We start from the raw sequence: 20,572 nt of genomic DNA, 5'->3' as shown, positions 1-20,572 counted from the left end.
CTGCAAGTAGAGAATGACATGGTGCTATTCTTCAGTGAAGATCACAAATGCTGTCTCCACCTTACTTTCAATCAACCTAGAAACACGCAAAGAGTTGGAGGTTAGGTGAGCCTTAAGCCTCCTGTCGGCCAAATCAGCCACACCCTTATCATGCAAGTTATTGCATAACTCTCAGCTTTAATAAAATCAAAACCGATGAGTCATCTAATTTGTTTTTACCCCCATACGGTTTTCTCAAATAGAGATATTATCTATAAGAACTAAATTTGTTTATTGAACCAGGATGTAAACATGTTTAACATAGGTGCTAATGGAGCTTCCTGGGGTGTGCAGCCCTCCTCAAGTAGACACTCAAGGAACTGCAGCAGTTCTGCATTGGCTTTATTTTGGAACACTGGAGGTTTCCACTTAGTCAAGAAAATAATCTTTGCCAAACCATTTTGACACATTCCCCAAATAAAACCTCAACATGTCATTTTCAGATGTATTTAAAATAGCATTGCATACCTGTTTTTACTGTATAATGTAGCTTCATAACTATTACACAGATGAGTGTTATCAATCTTAATTTGTTAAATTTGCATTTACCAAAATATTGAACTACTCTTTTATTGAAAGAAATATACTGTTACGGTTTTAGCACTGCTGAGCTTCCAGTGAACGTCGGGGAGTGCATAAAATCCTAACTGACCTTATTTAACTTCAGGTAGAAATCACCAAAATAGTGTAAGATCGAATGGATTTCTTTTCTCTTTCGCACAGGTCTAAAGGAGAACATAATTTATTCGACCGTTATCCTGAACCCTTTCCACCACTTCCTAGAGATATTTTTATTTGCCACTGTACTTTGGAAGCCAGCTGAGCTCCAGTAATATCAACACATGGATACAATCCTGCTTATTCTCTGTAAACACTTAACTATTGCATGGTGATGCTGATCATTGGTTTCTCTCTGATTTACGTTGGTATGTGTAAATTGTGTATTGTACGAAATCTACTATAACTGTAGAAAAAAGGAACTGTAAATAAATCATTTTGTGTAAACCTCTTGATTCATATTCTTTTTCTTTTGGTCTTATATTTATAAAACAAACTTAAAACAAATATACTTAAGTCATAAAAACAGTTATTTATTTTGTGTCTGAAACAATGCAGGCAAATGTTCAGCTTTGCAAAAGTCACAACAATGAAAAGTGTTCAGAAAGTTAAGCAACGGCAGCTTACAACAAACTGATACATGAAGTGTGGTTTGCCAGTAAAGCAAGTCTAAGATGGTTTTAACATGGGGGGGCGGGCGGCAGTAGCTCAGTCTGTTCAAGTCCTGTTGCGGATCAAATTATGGAAGTTGGTCTGGTTGCTGGAGAGGTGACAGGTAACTTTCCTGAGTACTGCCGAGGTGTCCTTGAGCAAGGTACTGAACCCCCAACAGCTTTGGCAACTCCCTATGTAGCAGTGTGTAGCAGCCCCGCTCTGACATCTCTCCTCTAATGCATGTTTACAGGCCCGGTTAGTGCATGTGTAATTTGAGCCTTTGTGTGTGAGAAGCATGACTCCCAATAACAGAGTGTAAACCAGAATGTCCCCTCTGGGATTATTAAAGTATGTACAAAAAGAGAAGAAAATGAAAAGAAAACAAACAACAGGGTGCCAGAAGCTGGTTAGTTTGCACGCCTCATGTACAGAGGCTGCAGTCCTCGAAGCAGGCGGCTGAGGTGCCCCACTCTTTCTCGACCTGATTTCTGACTCTGTCCACTGTCCTGTCTCTCCAATAAAGGCACACAAAACAGATGTTCAGAAAATAAAAATACAAACAACAAACTAATAACTCAATGCAAGCCAATTAAATGAGCGTATTAAATACATTTAAGGAAACACATGGCAAAGACTCACATTTATGCTGAATGTTTTGTTGATATTTAAAATGAAAAAAAACAACAACAACTGTGCAGAATTCTGAAGAATGGTTGCATTGACTTTTTAACCCAAACAAAATAGAGCATTTACAATGTGTATCACCATTACCCTCCAGGTGATGAGTTATAATGCACACAGCAAGCCCTCCTGTGCACATCACAGACATTTTTTTAGCCATTGGAATTATTATTGTAATAAAGTTGCTCAACAGGGGGCACAGCAGAGAGCAAAATGAGAGTGCTGAGCCACACTGTCACTGACACCTTCAAGACCAGGCTCTGTGCCTCTGCCAGCAGTGGAGCTGACAGAAAATATACAGAGTGACTGCCCTTACCACTAAGGAATAAAGAAAACATACATGCATCATTGCACACACACACACACACACACACACACACACACACACACACACACACACACACACACACACACACACACACACACACACACACACACACATAAAAGTGGAAAAACACATTTTTCCTCAGTCAATGGTGCATTTCAGGTCGTGAACCCTCCTCCGGCGCCTCACTAACCGTGTCTTTTGGGTCCCATTGCGTCAGTAACAGACAAACCTGGCTGAGCACAGGCCAGGGATGGTGAGAAACGCTGATGGAGACGTCTTTATGCCGGGACTGCTACCAGTGGTAATTGCCGTGCCCTTCATGTGTGTTCTACTTGCTGGAACTGTATTAAGGTTTAAAAACATTTTAGAAATACAGAAAGGGCTTTTCTGGTGCGTGACATCACTGGAATAATTGCCCCAGAGGTTTCCAAAGGTTGTAACTCAACAAGGATGGCTGTGAGTTGTTTGGTTTGAGGCTTTATTGAAGACCAGGACGGGTTATTAATGAGCATGAGATCATTTTAGTTTAATTAGATATTAGCTGCTGAGCGAAGCCTTCATCACACTTCTCCAATAATAAATCTTTTACTGTAATAAGGGGATGTTTTTTTTATAAATGAAAAGGCTAATTGAATATTCCAATCCAATGTTGAAAGTGTTTACCTCAAGTTTCCAAACAGACCACAAATGATGAGTAAAAAAACATGTTGAGTCAAAATAGCTCAGTTTTGTTACTCCTGATCGGCACCATTTGCTTTATGCATGTTAAAGATAAGCAGTGCGTTATTGCATATATTGTAATGACTCCTCTACCTCTACGCCTCACAAAAACATGATTTGTTTGCAGATGCATACAAGTGAAATTAGAATGGAAAGGAATAGATTCTGAGAATAATGATACAAAGTCAAGAAAAGTATTGAGGTTAACTACGGGCAGCTTTTTAAAAAAGATGTAATGACAAGCGCAGATATGACTGCTTGAATATAAAGTGTGAACTTATATGTACTTTGATTGTCACTTTATGTAATTTCCACCAGAGATAACTATGCAATTTTCTTCAAGATCCTTTAGCAAATAAATAAAATGTTTTGGTTAGTTCTATAATATCAGCAGAAAGTTAAAAAAATATAGTGTTTTGTTTCATATTTTCAACTCTGTTTGCTCTGAATTTAAGCAGTGAGCTTACATCTCTCCATGTTCACTGTGTGTGATGAAGTCTCTATCTGGGAAGCCAGCGAGAAAAACTCAGAAACAATTTCATGATGTCATGTCTTCTCCGGACAATCCTCTTGATATCGTCCTAAGTTCACAGCACTCAAAGGAGCAACAGTCTGTGAAAATGGCTGATAAGGCTTTGAAATGTTTCAGATGGCTTAGGTTTGTGGAACAAGTCTCAAAAATAGCCGGAGTGGGTTTGTTACCGTAGTTTTAAAATTGGCTGAAGGATGAATCATTCCCACTGAGGTTATTCAGCTCTTCTTGTCCGCAGGAAAAGGCTGTAAGGAAAGACGACTGGCGTGTTTCACATACACGTTCCCGTCCTCAAGCTTGACTTCATACACTTGTTGCTGTAAAAGTGAGAGGACAAAGACACAAAGAGATGAGAGCTGCAACAAACACACCACCACCAGCTTCAGTGTAAAGCAGTTAGAACTCACACAGCACTTTAACCTGCCTATGTACAAGTAAGCTTACAATTAATGTTGGATTTAATGGGTTAAATATAAAGTACACACTCCCCCGTGAACTCGGAGACATTAGAACATTTGTTGTTTTTAATTCGTTTGCTTTAAAGTTAACTTCACAGAGATGTAAGAGAGAACAAGAGTTTATAAAATGATTAATGGAAAAAGATGAGATGTTTATTGAAAGTCAAGCTCTTGTTTAGACTGTTCATTGGCACATGTATCCTAACAATAGAACAGAAGAAAAATGTTTGATAGAACAAAAGGGGGAACATAATCCTAATTCGGACTGATGAGCTTTGATTCCTCATGCCATGTCAATCAGTCAGATGGCCAACATCTAATACTAGAGGATGATTTATCCACATATCACTGCCAATATTCTCCTCAACTCCCAGCAAGTAAAGCCTCTGTCCCTTGGTGTGTATATATATATATATATATATAGTGGGATTTTCCAGGTTTGATCATATTCATTGATTATATTGCAGCATCTATGTTTCAGAATGTTTCTATTGTGTAATTTATGTATGCAGAGCACAAGACAAATCTGAAATGTCGTGCTAAAAACAACGTTTTCTTAAATAAGGCATGCATATTTTATTACTGACCTGTAAGGAGGTCCCAGACTTCCCTGTTCTGAGGTCAAAGTCATAATCGTGCCAGGGACAGAAGACCTGCAGGACACCATCAGCCTCCTCAATGTCCCCCTCACACAGAGGTCCGCCTGGGAGACACAGGAAACTATTCATCATTATTTAAATAAAGGTTATTTTCCCTCTCTAAACAATCTGACTCGATATATTCATTAGAAGAAAATGTGAATGCGAGTCTTGAATAAAACGTGAAATTGGTGAATAGCTGTTTTTAAAGAAACAGATGGGATATATTGTGCAGAATTGTGCCATTAGAGATCTGAACAAGGATTCATTTGGGAGGATAGGTTGATGCTTTACCGGAATGGGAACAGCGAGCATCCATAGCGAAGAACTCCCCCCTCACGTAGAAGAGGCAGACATCTGAGCCGTAGCCGAGGGAGGAGTACATTAGCCGGCAGCGCTGCTTGGAAAGCACCGAGGTCGGGCCTATGAGTCTCCATGCAGCCTCGTCCGTGGTTCCCTCTTCGTCTCCGGAGCCAGAAGCCATAAGGACCGGCGATATGAGCTGGTTTTCTAATTTGCGCTGCTACAGGGCTGCTTTTTTCCGCCGGTGAAAATGGATTTGGCACTTCTCACTGTGAAAATATTCCATATTTAACAGCAGGCCGAGTTACGACGGTCAGCCCTGCCGACCGAGCTGCCTCCTCCGACCGAGATGCATCCTGCCAGCTGGGGCACAGACACGCCGTGCAGCGGGCTAAAAGCTCCACTTAATTTAAGCTACAAAGACTTTCACAGATAATAAGCGGCGCAGATATGCCTCAGAGACTGGTACAGCTTTTGCTGTTTTCCGTTCAAAACATGTTTTTACAGCTGTTGTAAATAGAAAATCCCCACGATCAAGCAGCTGCCAGAACAAGCATGTAGGCTACAACACTTTATATTTTAAACCGTAGCAAAGAGCTTTGTATTCGACTCATCTACAGCCTACACATCATTAGCCTGAATAAGCAAGGAGCCAGACAAACACTTCCTGTTTCAAACCCTTTTTTGATAAGTCCTTTTTGGTGAATAAATTCACTGTTTTGTTTTCAATTTATGGAAGTGTTCAAAAGCCTGCTTCTGTAGTCTTCCTAGTTGTGGGAAATAAGCCTGTTATGTAGCCTAGTAAACTGGCCTCAGCCTACATTGTTCAAAACATTTCTTAACTAGGCTATCAGTGATAAAGCCTGTTATTGTCTTTTCATGAATAATCTTTGTGTTCCAGACAGGTAAAAGGTTTAGTTTTTAAAGTGCAGTTTAAAAGATTACAATAATCTCTCTGTATATCTAAGTGTTGTTGAGAATATGCTTTTACTTTGTGATATCTCTGTCTGCAAAAAAGTTCCATCTGCAATACATTAATTGGCTAAATTAAAGTTAATAATCCATATAAAAATTAATTTAAAAGTAAAATAGGCTACATCCAAAGCCGAATGCCCTTCTGTTCACAGTTCGCTCATTTACCCGAGTAGCACCTTTTTGTGAATAAGTTGGCCATCTGTCTTTGATCAAACAAGATTAATAATTAATAAATTGCACCAAAGAAGTCAAGCTTTGTGCCTCTACAAATTTGTCCAATTGGCAAATTGGGAAAACAAAATTAGCCTATACATATGATCTGCTTTTCTTCCACTTTTATTCACCTTGGCTCCAGTGCTTTTTTGTGCCAGTAATAATGCTGCTGGCAATTTAGCATAAAAGTAATGTGAGTTACAGTCTAGACTGGAGTGATACATAACAGAGGCCACTTGTTCTGATTCCTCACTTTGAGAGACTGACTCATGTAAGGCATGCTGTTTGAGCACAGGGGAGAGCACCGTGGCGTGAAAACTTTTCACGAGTAGGAACAAAAAATGCTACTGCCTTTTGTCAGAAGTTGGATCTCAGCAATAGTAAATGTTAAGGAAAAATCACTGAAGAATAAATAAAGCCAGAATAAAGAAACATGAGCTAAGTGACCTAATTGTCTAGTTTTGTGCTAAGCTAACAGCCTTAGCTGATTGACGGAACAATAAAACAAGTGACTGTCCTGAACAGTATTGTGATGGTTTTTGTGTTTGTAGAGATTTCCAATTGTCAGCAACTGAACATTTTTGTAATAAGCTAACAGTAGGCACAAATCATAGTGTTATTTATCCCAAGTTTAAATGACGTAGGCCTACTGACGCATCAGCAAGTGTTAAACAGTATACCATTATACTGTGGCATTACTCTAGAAATACCTGAGAGAAAAACAGTAATAAACAGACAGGAGTGTTTTGGCATGATGATGAGTACAGGTAGGCTTTGATCATGACGCCTCCGCTCATACAGTGTTGAGGAAACACCAAAGGTGTTTATTTTCAGAACTGTTGCCAACTATTACTTATGACAGGATTTAGCACTGCGGCTATGAAAAGGCTCCTCGAGGATTTCAGCCAAGACAGTATAGAGAAGTGGACAGTCTGCAGGTTTGAGGTGGCACTGACAAACTGACAGTCATCGTCCACAGCTCTGCTTTGGCCTGCTGAAAGGTGAGAAAACTGCAAAGAATGCAAATTAGTTTTGTTCAATGAGTTCAAATGAGTTTTTTTTACATAGAGAAGAAAAATAAAGAAATCAAAATGATATATTGTGGAAAATTTGAATCAGTAGTCTGGGTGGGATTAATAAACAAAGGTGCAGGCAGTGAGAAACAGCCAAAATGATCACAGGAGGATAAGGCTGTCTATAAATTTCTCTGACTTCTCATTGCAATACTCAGACCACTGGACAGTGTAACTATTTGCATGAGGCGAAATTTGGTGTAGAGAAATCTGGCTTCAATGAGACATTAGACTGTGACTGGAGCCCAAACTCATCCATCATTAGCCTCGTCTTGTCCACAACCCAGCAACCACCCTCTAAAGTCTCCTAATTCATCCGCCAAGGGTGGTTGGAAGACCGGCTCTACAGCCAACATGGTTTTCATTAGCTAAGCAAATGCTTCGGCCAATCTTACAACACCACTACCTGCTTGCTTTGCTCCTTGTTCTACAAGATGATGTCATTCAAGTGCTTCTTGTCTAAAATCCTGATATGAGGACAGCAGGATTTAATGCTCCAAATGGAGCTCATAAAGGATAACACTATTGTTTGCTCCACTTGTGTATGCTATATAACTGTGGACCATTAATGGCCATAATGTCCTTGTGTCGCTTCAAATGCTAATCCAGACTCAACTTTGATGTTTTGAGGATAGGAAACTGAACCCACCACTGACTCCGTGGCCCGGTCCCAATGTCTGCCCTCAGAGACCTGCGTTCCCAATAACTCCCGAGGCTCTGTGGTGTCTCATGTGAAAACGATAAGTGGTTGAAGGCCCTGTCATAAACGTTAGAGCACTCTTATATAAGTCTACAATGATGTTGACCTTGCAAAAATAAGTTACCCACAATTCTAAGCTCTTTAATGTAAAATAATGGGATGTACAGGGGCAGCAGGTTTCTGCTATGTAAGCATTGAAGCAACTATCTTTCCCCTTGCTAAACAACAACTTCTACTCCTTTCTTCAAAATCTGTCAGTGGGAGTTTTCAAAAGAAACATTTATTTACAACTGTCAATGCTCCTTCACAATTTAACACGTAGTGTGAGCACTCTATTTGTGAGCTTTGGCTGTGTGTTGTTAACAGTTCAATCGTATGTATGCCCTGCCTAAGATTGAGAACTCTAAATAAAGGTATGGTGTCCATACCCAATCTTGAAAAAACATTTAATATTAAATAAAGCAAGTAATAAAAGTAATATAGCCTAATCTCTCTGGTGAAGAAAACTAACTTAAATCCTCCATTTCTGTTAGGGATAAGACAGAGGTAACCCCACTCTGTCTGCTCCTGATCTCATAAAGGTTCTATGATGTTTAAATCTGGTTACATGGGAGGCCATGCAAGGATGCTATGTTTAATAGTGTTTCTGAGACTATACTCTTTGATTTGTTTAGCAGTGTTTATGGGCACATCAGGACCTTGGAAAACCGGATCATGGTTCGTGAACAGTGTCTGCACCTCCAGGGCCTATTAAAAAGTGTCATTTGTTGGCTGTTATATGACCATGCAGAGCAATAATCAGATCTAATGACATGGCATGCCTGTTCACACCATTACAGATCCACAATATTAAACTGCTGGCAGGAGTCAAGGTAGACTAAAGGCATCCTTTGGCTTTTTCCAAACATAAAGCTGCATGAGTGAAGGAAAAAGGGTGAATGGCAAGATGACTCATTTGACCAACGTTTCAGCTGAAGTAGGGGAATATGCAGAGAACAGAACAATGAGCAGACCTCTTACTGCTTATTGGCACTCCGCTTTTAACGTGACTCCTGTATAGCCTGATTCATTTCTGTGATTTTGAAACTTCAAGGTCAGTTATGTATAATGAATACTGTTCAATTTCACTGCCTATCATACAAGGTTATTTGTGGGGATAAAAAGTCAAGTTATTAATCTTGATGAATGGCCTTGTTTGCTTCTTTTGTGATTTAAGTTTGAGAATTTAATCATATTGCTGTGACTGATGGTGCTGAAATGTGAGTGAATGTAGGCACTTCCTACTCTTTCCTGTCTACATTTGAATTACTTTCTTAAATTGACAACATATAGCAACTTCTGTCAACATCCTTAATATTTCTTGTAATGGTAAATTTAATCATGTTTAATGGTTAGTGACGACATTTAGATGCAGCATGCTTTTCTGCTCACACGCAAAGTGTGATTCAAAGTGTATTGTGCAGTGTTATTATGCACATATGCAATGAAGCAACAAAAGGGCAATACTAGGAACAGAGGGCAAGATTCTGAACAATTTGCAATGGGGCAAGACTCAGTTAAGTACACCTTATTTGACCCACAAGTATATCTAACCTTAGGTGTTTTTCTCCAGCCTATTTGTATAGAAAATACATCATTTCATTGTACCCATGAGAGCTCCTCTGTAGTCTGCCATACGCCCCCACACCTCCACAGCATACATGTCTGCAAGAGTGATCAGACTATGCTACATTCCTTCCCTCATGTCCTCCAACCTGATTTAATCCAGACACAACACATCTTGTTCTTCAATGTTCCCAGCATAGTAGATGGACTGCTAGGGGAGGCATCTCGAGAAGAGAAGAGACAGGCTTGATCGAAACTATGAATTCAAAGGTGTTGTTGTCGTGACATGCCTGTAAGGTGATTGTTTTACACTGTAACATGTGTTTTTTTTCTCCTTTTTTTAACCAGGTAATTAACCAATTGAGATCAAGATCTCTTTCAATAGGTGACCCATCATAATAAATATTACAAGATTCATGTTGGATTATGGTGATTAAAGGAAATACAGTCAGTTCTGGGTATTCAATAAGCACGTTTTAGAGTCCACAGCCATGCTGGCAGCTATGTGAGAAGTGTTTTTAGCCAATGCTAATGCATATTGACATGGTTGCAATTGCAATGCTTGTATGCATATGTTGAGGAGATGTTATGTCAACCATGCTCAGAGTCAAACATGTTAGCAAGTTTACTGTATAAATTATATTTAGCAGAAAACAGAAAGTACTATTTAGGCATGAAATGGATGCTAATCATTTTACAGACCCTAAAAAATAGTGGACAAAGCCTGATGGCGTTCACCATACTGGTATTGCTGACTCAATTTAACTTTCTGTCAACCTAACGACGAGCAAAGAGCTGGAGTGGAGGCAGGTTTTAAGCCTCCTGACAAACAGCTACACCTTGCCGGCCCGTCAGTCGGTTCAGCTGTCTTTCAGAAAATGGAAGTCACGTCAAGTCAAGTTAAAAGTCACTGGGTCATCAAAAGTTTTTGTCAACACCTGTATCTGCACCAAATATTTTGGAAATCCAGCAAATGATTGTGTAGATATTGTACTTATGGACAATCATAAATGTCAAGCTGTTGTTTGAGGAAATGTCCAGGGATCACCAGAGGTATTAAGGTTCATCGTCTTGGGATTATGATGTCTGTATAATTTAATGGCTATCTAGCAAATCGTTTTTTTGAGATGTTTAAGTGTAGAACTGAGTTATGGAGCAGACAGAGAGGACCATCCCTAGAGCCATGAAGCTAGCGTGGCTAATTAAAAACTAGGAGCACTCTGTTGGTCCAGACTCTAGAGATTTAAGGTGATTACTGTAAGCTGCAGTGTAATTTAAAGAGTCAGACAGGGGGTAGTAAACATCTATTTACTAAATTTCTTCAATATAAGATACTTTAATTACTTTTGGTAATGCAGCAAAATTCCCCCTGCAGCAAATTGTTTTCATCGTAGAGCACCATTAAAGAGTACCAAAAAAGTTATTTCCTAATGTGTTGACTCTTGTTTTCATTCAATTTAAAATAAAGGTTTTCTATCAGTAAAACATGTCCTCTTCCTGAGGAAATCTATTTATAAATCTCTAATGTAATCACCATGTAACAAAAATACCCACATTAGACCTCTTAGTAAAAGCCAAACATGAATTTCTATTCAGTGTGCCCTTATAAGTGAACCTGAAAGAAAGAAATGTATGTGACTGAATAGACACCATCTTTAGCTCCTGTATCCAGGTCTCACAAATATCTTCATGGCCTGAGGAAGTGGGTTGACAAGTTGACAAGTCAGTAGGAATAAAGTCAGCCACATATTTGCTTTCTGTGGCTTTCTGTATTGACTGCAGATGATAAAGAGCTGACATATTAAGTGAAAGGAAGAGTGTGTTACAGTTTGAGTTGAGATAAAGGGTAAGACTACCTAGGTTGGAGTGAGCAGCAATGACAAAGGGCACAATGTTTTGCAAGATGATATAAAATAGCTTTTCTAAGGCAACATCCAGAAAATGCATTTTATCAGAATTGAGCTGTCAGTAAGTTGTCCAGTCCCTTGTTTCTGCCGCCTGAAAAGTCAAAAGGCCTTACTTGTTTTGAAATGAAAAGTGGAATTGTACATCGACCACATACACATTATGAACTTTATAATATGTATTAATAATCTGTTAAGAGACACAAACGAGGAGAACAGCAAGGGACCCAGGATTTAAGCCCTGTGGGACTCCACACAATAGTGAAAAGGACTCAGAAACAGTTTCATTTGAGTAAAGTGCTGTTTTCCCAACCCAGACTGAAATTTACCATATATATTGCATATTTCCAATGCAGCAGGATGTCAATAGAAAATGGGAATCAGAGTGAAGATATTTAAAAATTATAAAGAGTGGAGAAGGGTCAGGTTTTTTTGGGGATTTATGTCTTTGAAGAGCAAGCATAGTCTGGCATCTGCAAAAAAAAAGAAAGAAAGCAATTACTGTTGAGCTTTGAGGCTTGGGAGCCAAGTTGAAACAGAGGCAGTGACTGTTCATATTCAACACTGAATGCATCGACTTTAGCAATATTTTGGCTTCACTAGGATGATTGCCTGCAATTTGTTGTACAAACGTACTTTGTGAACTGGTCTTTATTTACTATTTGTTGATTTAGCTTAAAAAATAAAATAAAATAAAATAAAAAACAACATTATATGCTGCTGTCTGCAAAACATTTTACACGGGAAGCACAAATCCACTGCAGTCCGACCAGAGATAGCATAAAGTTGAGGATGTGATAAAAAAAAAATTGTTAGCTGGGGACCTGTTAGAGACAGAAAAATAGAGAGCAACTGTTACTGGAACATTACATTTGAAAGTGGCCAATCGAGAAAGGTTAAATCATTTCCCCTCAATTGCCATCTGCAGATTTTATCCCTGACTCAAACTCTAATATTTTTCCTCTAAAGGATTCTTCAAGCCTCACTGATCTGCATATGTCACATAACAGCACTCTTAAAAAGACATACTGTACTCCCTGGCCCTTGAAAGCAAATAGGACATTTTATGAAGAGTGTAACAGTCTGGAAAAAAGATAGGTATGGGACTGGATAATGGAGGCCAATTGTATCTCATAAAGTAAGCGAAAGAAATCATTGTCATGTGTGTTGGGTCTTTTCTTTTTGAGACGTATGGTCTTTTTTGTAAGACATACACCAGGTTGTAAGCTTGACAGATATATACCTCCATGTTAGTTTATCCAAGAAATCAATTGAAGTGCAGAAACCAAATTCAGCAACCATATATCAATCCTGTTCCCAAGATTCCATTGGGGGGATGATGTAATGGCCTAAGAGACAATGATCACTATAACAACACTAAACCGGACATGTCTACCAATCAAATGTTTAAAGTCACAATAAATGTAAGGATTCATGGAAAGAAGACTCAGCTCTATCAAAGTTCATTTAATAGACCATGAAAGGAAAGATGAAAACAGTGTCGGCCAACAGTTTTTACCACATCATAGACTCTCTGTCCAGTCTGCCTCGATTGGGTTGAGGGCAGGCAGGACTCATGCACGAAAAATCGATTTCTAAGTGGGGACTAGTCCATCTGGGAAAGTGAACACTTTGGAAAAAAATCCCTTAGTGAGCGAAACTCAACATCTTAGCAGATGCTTAATGTTTTGCGGCATACTCAATAGGTTAAAATGGAAAACATTATTTCTACATAAATTACATTCCATCAGCAACTCATCTTGCTGAAAAAATACTTACAGCACATGTTTAACAAAATGACTCTTAAAACAATAATCAGTTATTGATAATGTAGTAGAAGACAATGTTCTTTGTAATAAAGAGATAAATACGTTGTTCAATGAGTCTAACAATTATTGGTTACTTAAAGACGTTGTTACGGCTGTATGTGTCCCTGTACTGTTTGTCCCTTCTCCCTTTCTGTTCTACAGCCCAGGTGAAGCCACTAATTGCACAACAAGGTACACCTGGCCTCAGAGCTTAAAAGGCCAGTGGCACTTCGGAGTTGGCATTTGGAGTTGGGACGGCTGTGCCTCTCAGTCAGGGATTGTCTGTTGTCTTTTGTTAAGTTACTTTCTAATTTGATCTGTGTTATCATAAACTTTGAGTAATTGTAATAAATACCTTTGTTTTGACTTTTGTTAAGGTGTTTAGTATCTTTTAATGGGTCAATGTGTGGTTTGTTGTTAGCCCCATAGGGCCGCCTTATGGTGGGGCGTACCAGGCGTATAGATTTTGTATCTTTAACCTGTATTTATCCAGTCCCTTGAGAACCACATCATTTTCTGGGGGATACATGACTGAGTCAGCATACCAGGTAGAGTCTAATTTAAACAACAGTAAAACACAAAAGATTCTAAAACCAAGACCAAGTAATCAAGTACATAACTGAATCCAACTTTTACAGGGCCTTTAGAGCAATAGTTCATAACAGCAATTTTGATCCCAGACAATTTGATTGAACATAATTACAATATCAAAGAAATAAATACTGCATGTTTTTAGTGGAGACATTATTATTAAATCATGCAATTAAGTTATAAACTCCTACAGGTTAAATAAAATAACATTTGTGCATTCATTCACTAATCAGCGGCTCCCAGAGAGGGGCCAGCAGGAATCAGATGTACATCATAGATCCTTACGATGTGAAACAACAGTGGCTCCGTGCATTCTCCTTGTAGATGTCTTAGCTTGTCACCATATTTCCAAGGCTGAGCCCAGCCATCCCGAGGAAGACACTTGTTTCAGAAACTTGTATCTGCAATCTAATTTTTTTCTTCAAGACCCAAAGCTCATGAACGTAGACGAGTTCTAGAGCGGAGACCGTCAGTGAAAGCTTTGCCATCCGGGTGGGGTCTCCTGTCAATTGAGCAGTGAGTACACTATGTTATTCTTCTTTTCTCTAGTCCCTCAATTAAACAACTTTTATATGCAAGGTGATGAGCCGGCCGGCTGTCTGGGCGATGTAAACAAAGTGAAGGTACGGCTAGGAAATCTCTGAAAACATCACAGACAGTGGGATTCGGGTGTTACACCCATTGTAGACAGTCATTACTCACAGAGTTATTTTCAGAGGATATACTTGATTTCTATTACATTTAAGTGTGAAAAATCGCATGTAAAGCCTTTAAGGGACAAATGTTGTGAGAGCCATATTCATGTTTTTGGGTCAAGCTGTAAATCATATTCATTATTGTGCCACTGGGTGTCGCTGTCCTATTGCTTATGGCACAGGTATATAGGTACGTCACTTGTCAAGGTATGGGAGGTGTTTGACCCTGGAAGGGCATATGGTTTTTGACCGCTGTGGCGGTATTGACTTACATACTACAGTACAGCACGTCAGCCAGGTCACTCATGGGAGTCAAAACACATCGGCAGCTTTAGTATTGGACTAAGCCTCTATATATGTGCTACCTCATAATTACAGTTTACTGCAGCATTGTTACCTCTGAATATATAATAGTTCTATGCTTAAATGTCCATTTGACATAATCAGATAAATAGATAAATATATATATATTAAAAACAAAATATCTAATCATTGTCACAGCATGTGTATTGTATGATCAGCTATTTTACGTAGTCAAATGTTAATTGTCATCTTTTGTCAAAGTATTTCTATAAAATCTTATAGCTTTTGCTTCAACAGCAATATGTCTGTAGGCTGTCTTTATTTCAGAAAGGGTATCCGCAACTTTTATAGCTAAAATCTCTTGCAAGCCATGTTCCCTTTGCAATACTAACAAATCACTTTTCACAGAGTTCCTAGTGTGAAAAGTGTGCATCTGCAAAGATCACAGACATGCATCTCTAAGGACTTGTTAAGAAAGAAAGTTACACCAAATAACTCAGTGTTCCAGAGAAGATTCCATTGGTCGATTGGGTCCAATTCCTAAAGGTTTTCTACTTGAATATATTCTTTAAAAGCCAAAGACATACATTACAATGATTTTGAACAAAGCTGGATTAATACATTACAGGAGTGTTTGGTTGGACTCGGCTTAGGACCCCTATCATTTGTGTGTGAATCAGATTCAAGTGCCTGTCATGTTGAGTGAGCAAATACGGAACATACCAGCTTCATTATATTTTCCCCTAAGCCCTAAAAATAACACCAAAAGTTTAAAGCTTTTGTGAGGAACTTTTGGTTTGTGCCTTATCGCTTTTTTGATTTAGTTCTGTACCTTTTTGAGTAGTGTTTTCTGGTTAAAATCTAATTTTTATTTTTTTAACAGGTAAATGTATCACTCACTGTAAATCTTTGTGGTGTTTCTCCAATGGGTTGTTATTCTCTTTGTCTGACACCTACCTGCTTTAGCGATTTCAAGCAATAAATATATCTATAAAGAAATAATCTATCCTCACACTGATTGTCTCATTGACTTTTGAATCTCATAAAGAGGCATCAATACATGTTTCACTCTGTTTCATTACAAGCCTAAAGCTTCTTACTGGAGCTTTAAATGAAATGGTAAATGGATATAAGATTGTAGAGCTAATGGCAGGTAGTCAATGTACAGTGTCTACTGAGCCACAGTATTAAAACACTCAAACTGAATTGATCTAAGAAAACCTTGTAAACTAAATCCACTATATCCACTGAAAATGAAAGATCTTCAAACTGTATTTGATACTGGTCATTGTTGATCCTCCTTTTTTAACACATGTTCTTTTAGTTCTGCATACTCTAACAGTCAAAAACTTGATCTCACAGTCAACAAAACTGATTTTAATCTCTGTCTAAAAGGCAACCCTGTCTAAATACACCATGACTGATTGGACAAAGTGGTTACTACTAAACAACCTTCCATTCATTGCATAATAAAGTTTGGGTAACTTGTTGGAGCTGCAGTTCTGTTTTGCCACACCTCACTAACATCTGGGTCAAACATCTGCTCAAACCTTGGACACCTGTTGTCTCCCACATGTTCCCATAATTCTCTTCGGATCTGGCAAATATAATAAGTTGCACTTGCTAAAAACTAGGTCAGTGCAGAAGCTACCTGGTCGGAATAGATTGAATGTCGTCCAGGGAATCCTCCATGTTTTCCTGACTTCCCTTTGAGTTTGAACTGGGTGCCTTAAAGTGGAACATTAAATGAGTTACAGGGTGTCTTTCCAGTCAGAAATATAGAGAGCCAAAGTCCAGTGATTGTCCAATTTGATACTTTAATAAGAAACTGGAGGGAAAAGATCCAGTCATTAAGGCAATCTTGCATAAATCATTGAAGAAATGCCTAAAAATTAATGTAATCAGAACTCAATATTCTGCTGATTCACAATCCAGGCAGAGGAAATGGTTTTTGGATATTAATCTATACTTCTCATAAACTACAAAGCAGATGCAGAAGCTTTTCAAACAGATGTTAAACAGGTTTTTATGATCTGTTTGCTGTTGTTGCTAGAGTACCACATCAAATCATAGATAATTGAAGCAGCTGTTCTGATACTCATGACCTTGTTACTGGCCCTAATATATATACTTAATTCTTTAACTTTTCTAGTTTTATTTGTCTGAAGGTTTGGGGAGGTAAAGTGTGAAAGAATAGTGATGGAAAAGACGTTCAGATGAGGAAAACACTCAAATGACTTCAACAAATGTGTATAATGTGAAATATCCAGTTCATCCAAGTTAAAAACTAATTCTTGCATGGTAGCATGGCAAGCGGTATTTATTGCACATAGTTGTTGCAGTTATAAATATTTTTGAAGAGGTGAATTCAAGCTGCTCTTTTCGCTCCAAATACCATCCCTCAAATCTGACTGCTATTCTTTTTCCAAGGGCATAACTGTGTGTGCAGCTAAAATACTTCTGCAGCAGTCTAGGCAACATTTTGACCCTGTTATTTTTTCATAGTTTGCAAGAACTTTGCAGCAGCCTTTTCCCCAAACATCTAACTATCTCTAAGAGATTCAGTAGTAGAATGGTTGCAGTTCTGAGTGAGAGCTACTATAGATTCAATATTCTCATATTGTAAAAAACCATCACCAGATGTGTAAAAAGTGTTCAGAATGATGTCTACATTATATGTGTTTGACATTGCTGATATTGCATTTGACCCTGACACTATCCTGCCTTATTTCACAATCTGTTTTTCCCGGATCATGGTTTGCTTGTAATTTAGAAACCTAGACTGGGACCTACTTGGACTGCCTCTGAAAGCCAGAAGTTTGAGTCATGAATCATCAAGGCAAAACAGGTCATTGTTCACCCTGAAAGCATGTGTAACTAAAGAAGTATTCTAGGCTAAGTTTTTGTCCCAATATGTCTTTTTTTAATGTCTGTACAACCATATTGGGATAGCCACTCATCCCAAGACCCTTTAATTGTCATATCAAACAATCCTCCAGTTGCCCTGAGACTATCCATCCTTTACCCATCACCTGACTGCACCATCCACCATTACTTTTGTTCTTACTTACATCTTCTACTCTGCATTTGCCTGGCCTTTCCAGACTACTAAAGGCTATGCTCAGACTGAAGGCAACTGTGGCCTAAATCATCATTTTGCACTTATGTTGACAGGTGTAGAAAAAACGTTCCTTGGCCCTGGCCCGGTTGGAAAAGGTGTGCTGCGGAACGATACAGTTGCTCATGCATGAGTACAAGCACAGGAACACAACGTGGACATGACGTGTCGATCCTTGCTTTGAGTAATGAGCTCTAGGCTAATCAGGCTTCTTGCTTGGTCTCTATACCTCTATGTTCTCTTCCTGACATCTCTCTGCAGACTCTCCTTTCTGTTTCCCCTTTTCTCATTGTGTGGTGTGGATGGAGGGCTGGGTGCTTGTCCTTTGATTGTGTACGGTTTTCTTGTGTCTTTTTGGAAATATTTTGTTTTTACTATTTTTTGGGTTGTTGTTTTTTGTAAAGCACTTTTTTACTCGATTTTGAAAAGTGCCATATAAATAAACCCCTTTCAATTTTTTTTAATTATTGTAATTATTGTGCTTGTTGTTGTTTTAATTTGTGTCATAATCCTCTTTCCTGGCTGCGACTTTGCAACAAACACCTCTGCACAGAAGTAACAGACATTGCTCCCATGACGAGAATGATTTTTATTCTATTTCTGGTTATCAGTATCCTGTACTTACTAACATGCTGGCATTCACTGCAAATAAGATTAGATTAAATTAGATTAGATGTTTATTGCCATTTGCACAGGTAAAGGACAATACAGGTACATTGGAATTTTTGTGCATTTCTCCCTGAGTCAGCTCCACAAAAAAATAAAAGTATACAGTATATACAATAGGATAGCAGTAGAAAAATGAGAGTAGAAAAAAATAAACAAGTTGTAGTAAAAAAAAATAAACAAAAGAAAATGCACAGAAACACTCTTTTGAAGCAAAGATAATACAAAAATTACAAAAGGAAACACTGTACAATGAAATAAAGATATAAATATGTTACTAGATAATAAGCCCTACACGCTGACTTTTATTGTCTCCATGTATACTTCCATAGGGTGATGTGCTGACTGGGATGTGTCCTTGAATTTCAATTTTATTTGAGAGTTAAAGGACATATCCTAATCTAATAATACTGCTACATGTAGATTTTTTTTCAGTGGTGCTTGATGCCATCTAGGGCAGCTATAATAATGACACAACATATCTCCTAGAATTTACAAATGGCAAAAATCTTGCCAGAAAGGGAATATACCAAATGTTATAATTGACCAGGATGTGATTGAGTGACTGGTCAATTCCTTTGTTTGAGCGGAACATCTGCACCTGCTGCTTATCCTTGCTGTAATCTCTATCTATGGTCCTGTAACTTGCTTCTGCTCCCGGTGCTGTTTATCTTGTTGACTATCCCCGTCTGGATTCAGTTCCAATTCTTTGCTACCTTACATTTAAATAAGCCATGACTGACCCAGACAAATGGAGTCAGGGCTAGGTCAGTACACGGCATATGTGACAGTGAAAATGGCAGCTATTAACTGCTGTTTAATCAGACAGTGATTGAACTGCTTATGTCATGCTACTCAAGTTCAAAACCATAAAGGAAAAGAGAACACGCTTTGTTTAAAACAGCACAAAAAAGCTAAAACAAATAGAAAAAATGAAAATAAATTAGCTTACCATTGCATGTTTCTGAGGTTCATTACAATGGTGAGTAATATTGTTGCAAGATCGACCTTCAGTTAAACATTAAAGAAATCAGAGCACATTAGCTGTACAATGGGTGGTCTCTGACAATGAGCCATGCCTAATTTTCACTGCAAAAACAATACATAAAAGGACAGGCAAAGCATATACCGCACACACTCATACACGGTTTGCACAAATGTGTACACACAAACACACACTAATCCTGTTTCTATTGGATCACAGCTGACAGAAATCTTACGATAAGAAGTGCTCGTCTGTTTTCTCCATTGAAAAAAAAAAAACTTTAATGACAAACACAGACTGTCTGACTCTTCTTCCACCCCAAGGCAAGTCGCTCCAAAGATACACACTCTATTGTTCTCACCCTCATCCTCTTTATCCAACTCCTCTCTGTCCACTGTGTACTCAAATACCTGCATTTTATTTCCCCAATGACTGCCAAATACCCAGAATACCAGTTTCCTTTTCCATCTGTTGGGACCAAATTTATTCAAGGTTTTCTGTGAAAAAGAAATGGGCATTGGGAAGCTTGGCCCGAAAAGACACATTCACACAGCAGTACAAATATTGTTGTTTTTCACAATCAGATAACAGTGGATATTTTTCACAAACTGTATGTTTATTAAATCCCCACAGTGAGAAAAAAAAAACTCTGTTACTAAGAAGCAGAGTTCAAGAGTGTGATCTGATCTGTATCTCCTTGTGAAATAAAACACATCCTACATGGTGGGAACTTTTTTAATCTTGGGTCAAACAAACCAAAATTTACGTGTGTTATTCTTATGTGTACACCAGATTATGAAGTAGCCATGTAAAACAACTGACAAATTACATTTTGTGGAATTCACTTCAGCCCCCCAAAGCAAAATGGAGAATGAGTCATGGAAGCTTAATCACTCTTTTTTTTACTTAGAGCTTAAACTTTTGACGTTAAAGTTGACCTTCATAATTATACTAGCGTTATAACCAACAATTACATTAAAAAAAACAAAATTTTGGATGGATCCTGTTGAAAAGCCTTTGTAATG

General features: G+C 38.3%; 3 protein-coding genes across 4 annotated transcripts in view; all 3 read right to left on the bottom strand.

Moving 5' to 3' along the window:
- polrmt (polymerase (RNA) mitochondrial (DNA directed)) overlaps window positions 1-20,572 on the bottom strand; it is a 511,894-nt gene that overhangs the window by 155,659 nt on the left and 335,663 nt on the right. The gene's annotated exons all lie outside the window — the stretch shown is intronic.
- tmem161a (transmembrane protein 161A) overlaps window positions 1-20,572 on the bottom strand; it is a 398,404-nt gene that overhangs the window by 188,567 nt on the left and 189,265 nt on the right. The gene's annotated exons all lie outside the window — the stretch shown is intronic.
- On the bottom strand, window positions 1,115-5,624 carry si:ch211-212d10.2 (uncharacterized protein LOC557710 homolog). 2 transcript variants are annotated; one of them, XM_061033429.1, is made up of 4 exons: window positions 4,903-5,624; window positions 4,558-4,673; window positions 3,683-3,829; window positions 1,115-2,601 (listed from the first exon to the last, which is right to left on the bottom strand). In XM_061033429.1, exons 1-3 carry the CDS (start codon window positions 5,090-5,092, stop codon window positions 3,731-3,733), a joined length of 405 nt encoding a protein of 134 aa, XP_060889412.1. In that variant the 5' UTR covers window positions 5,093-5,624; the 3' UTR covers window positions 1,115-2,601; window positions 3,683-3,730. The 2 variants fall into 2 exon arrangements, with proteins under 2 accessions (XP_060889412.1, XP_060889411.1); XM_061033428.1 differs by having other exon boundaries at window positions 1,115-3,829.

The sequence above is a fragment of the Labrus mixtus genome, chromosome 3, assembly GCF_963584025.1.
Source record: "Labrus mixtus chromosome 3, fLabMix1.1, whole genome shotgun sequence".
NCBI classification, from domain to species: domain Eukaryota; kingdom Metazoa; phylum Chordata; class Actinopteri; order Labriformes; family Labridae; genus Labrus; species Labrus mixtus.
Note: the sequence above shows the minus strand (reverse complement) of the source record. Positions and strands in the feature narration are given on the sequence as shown.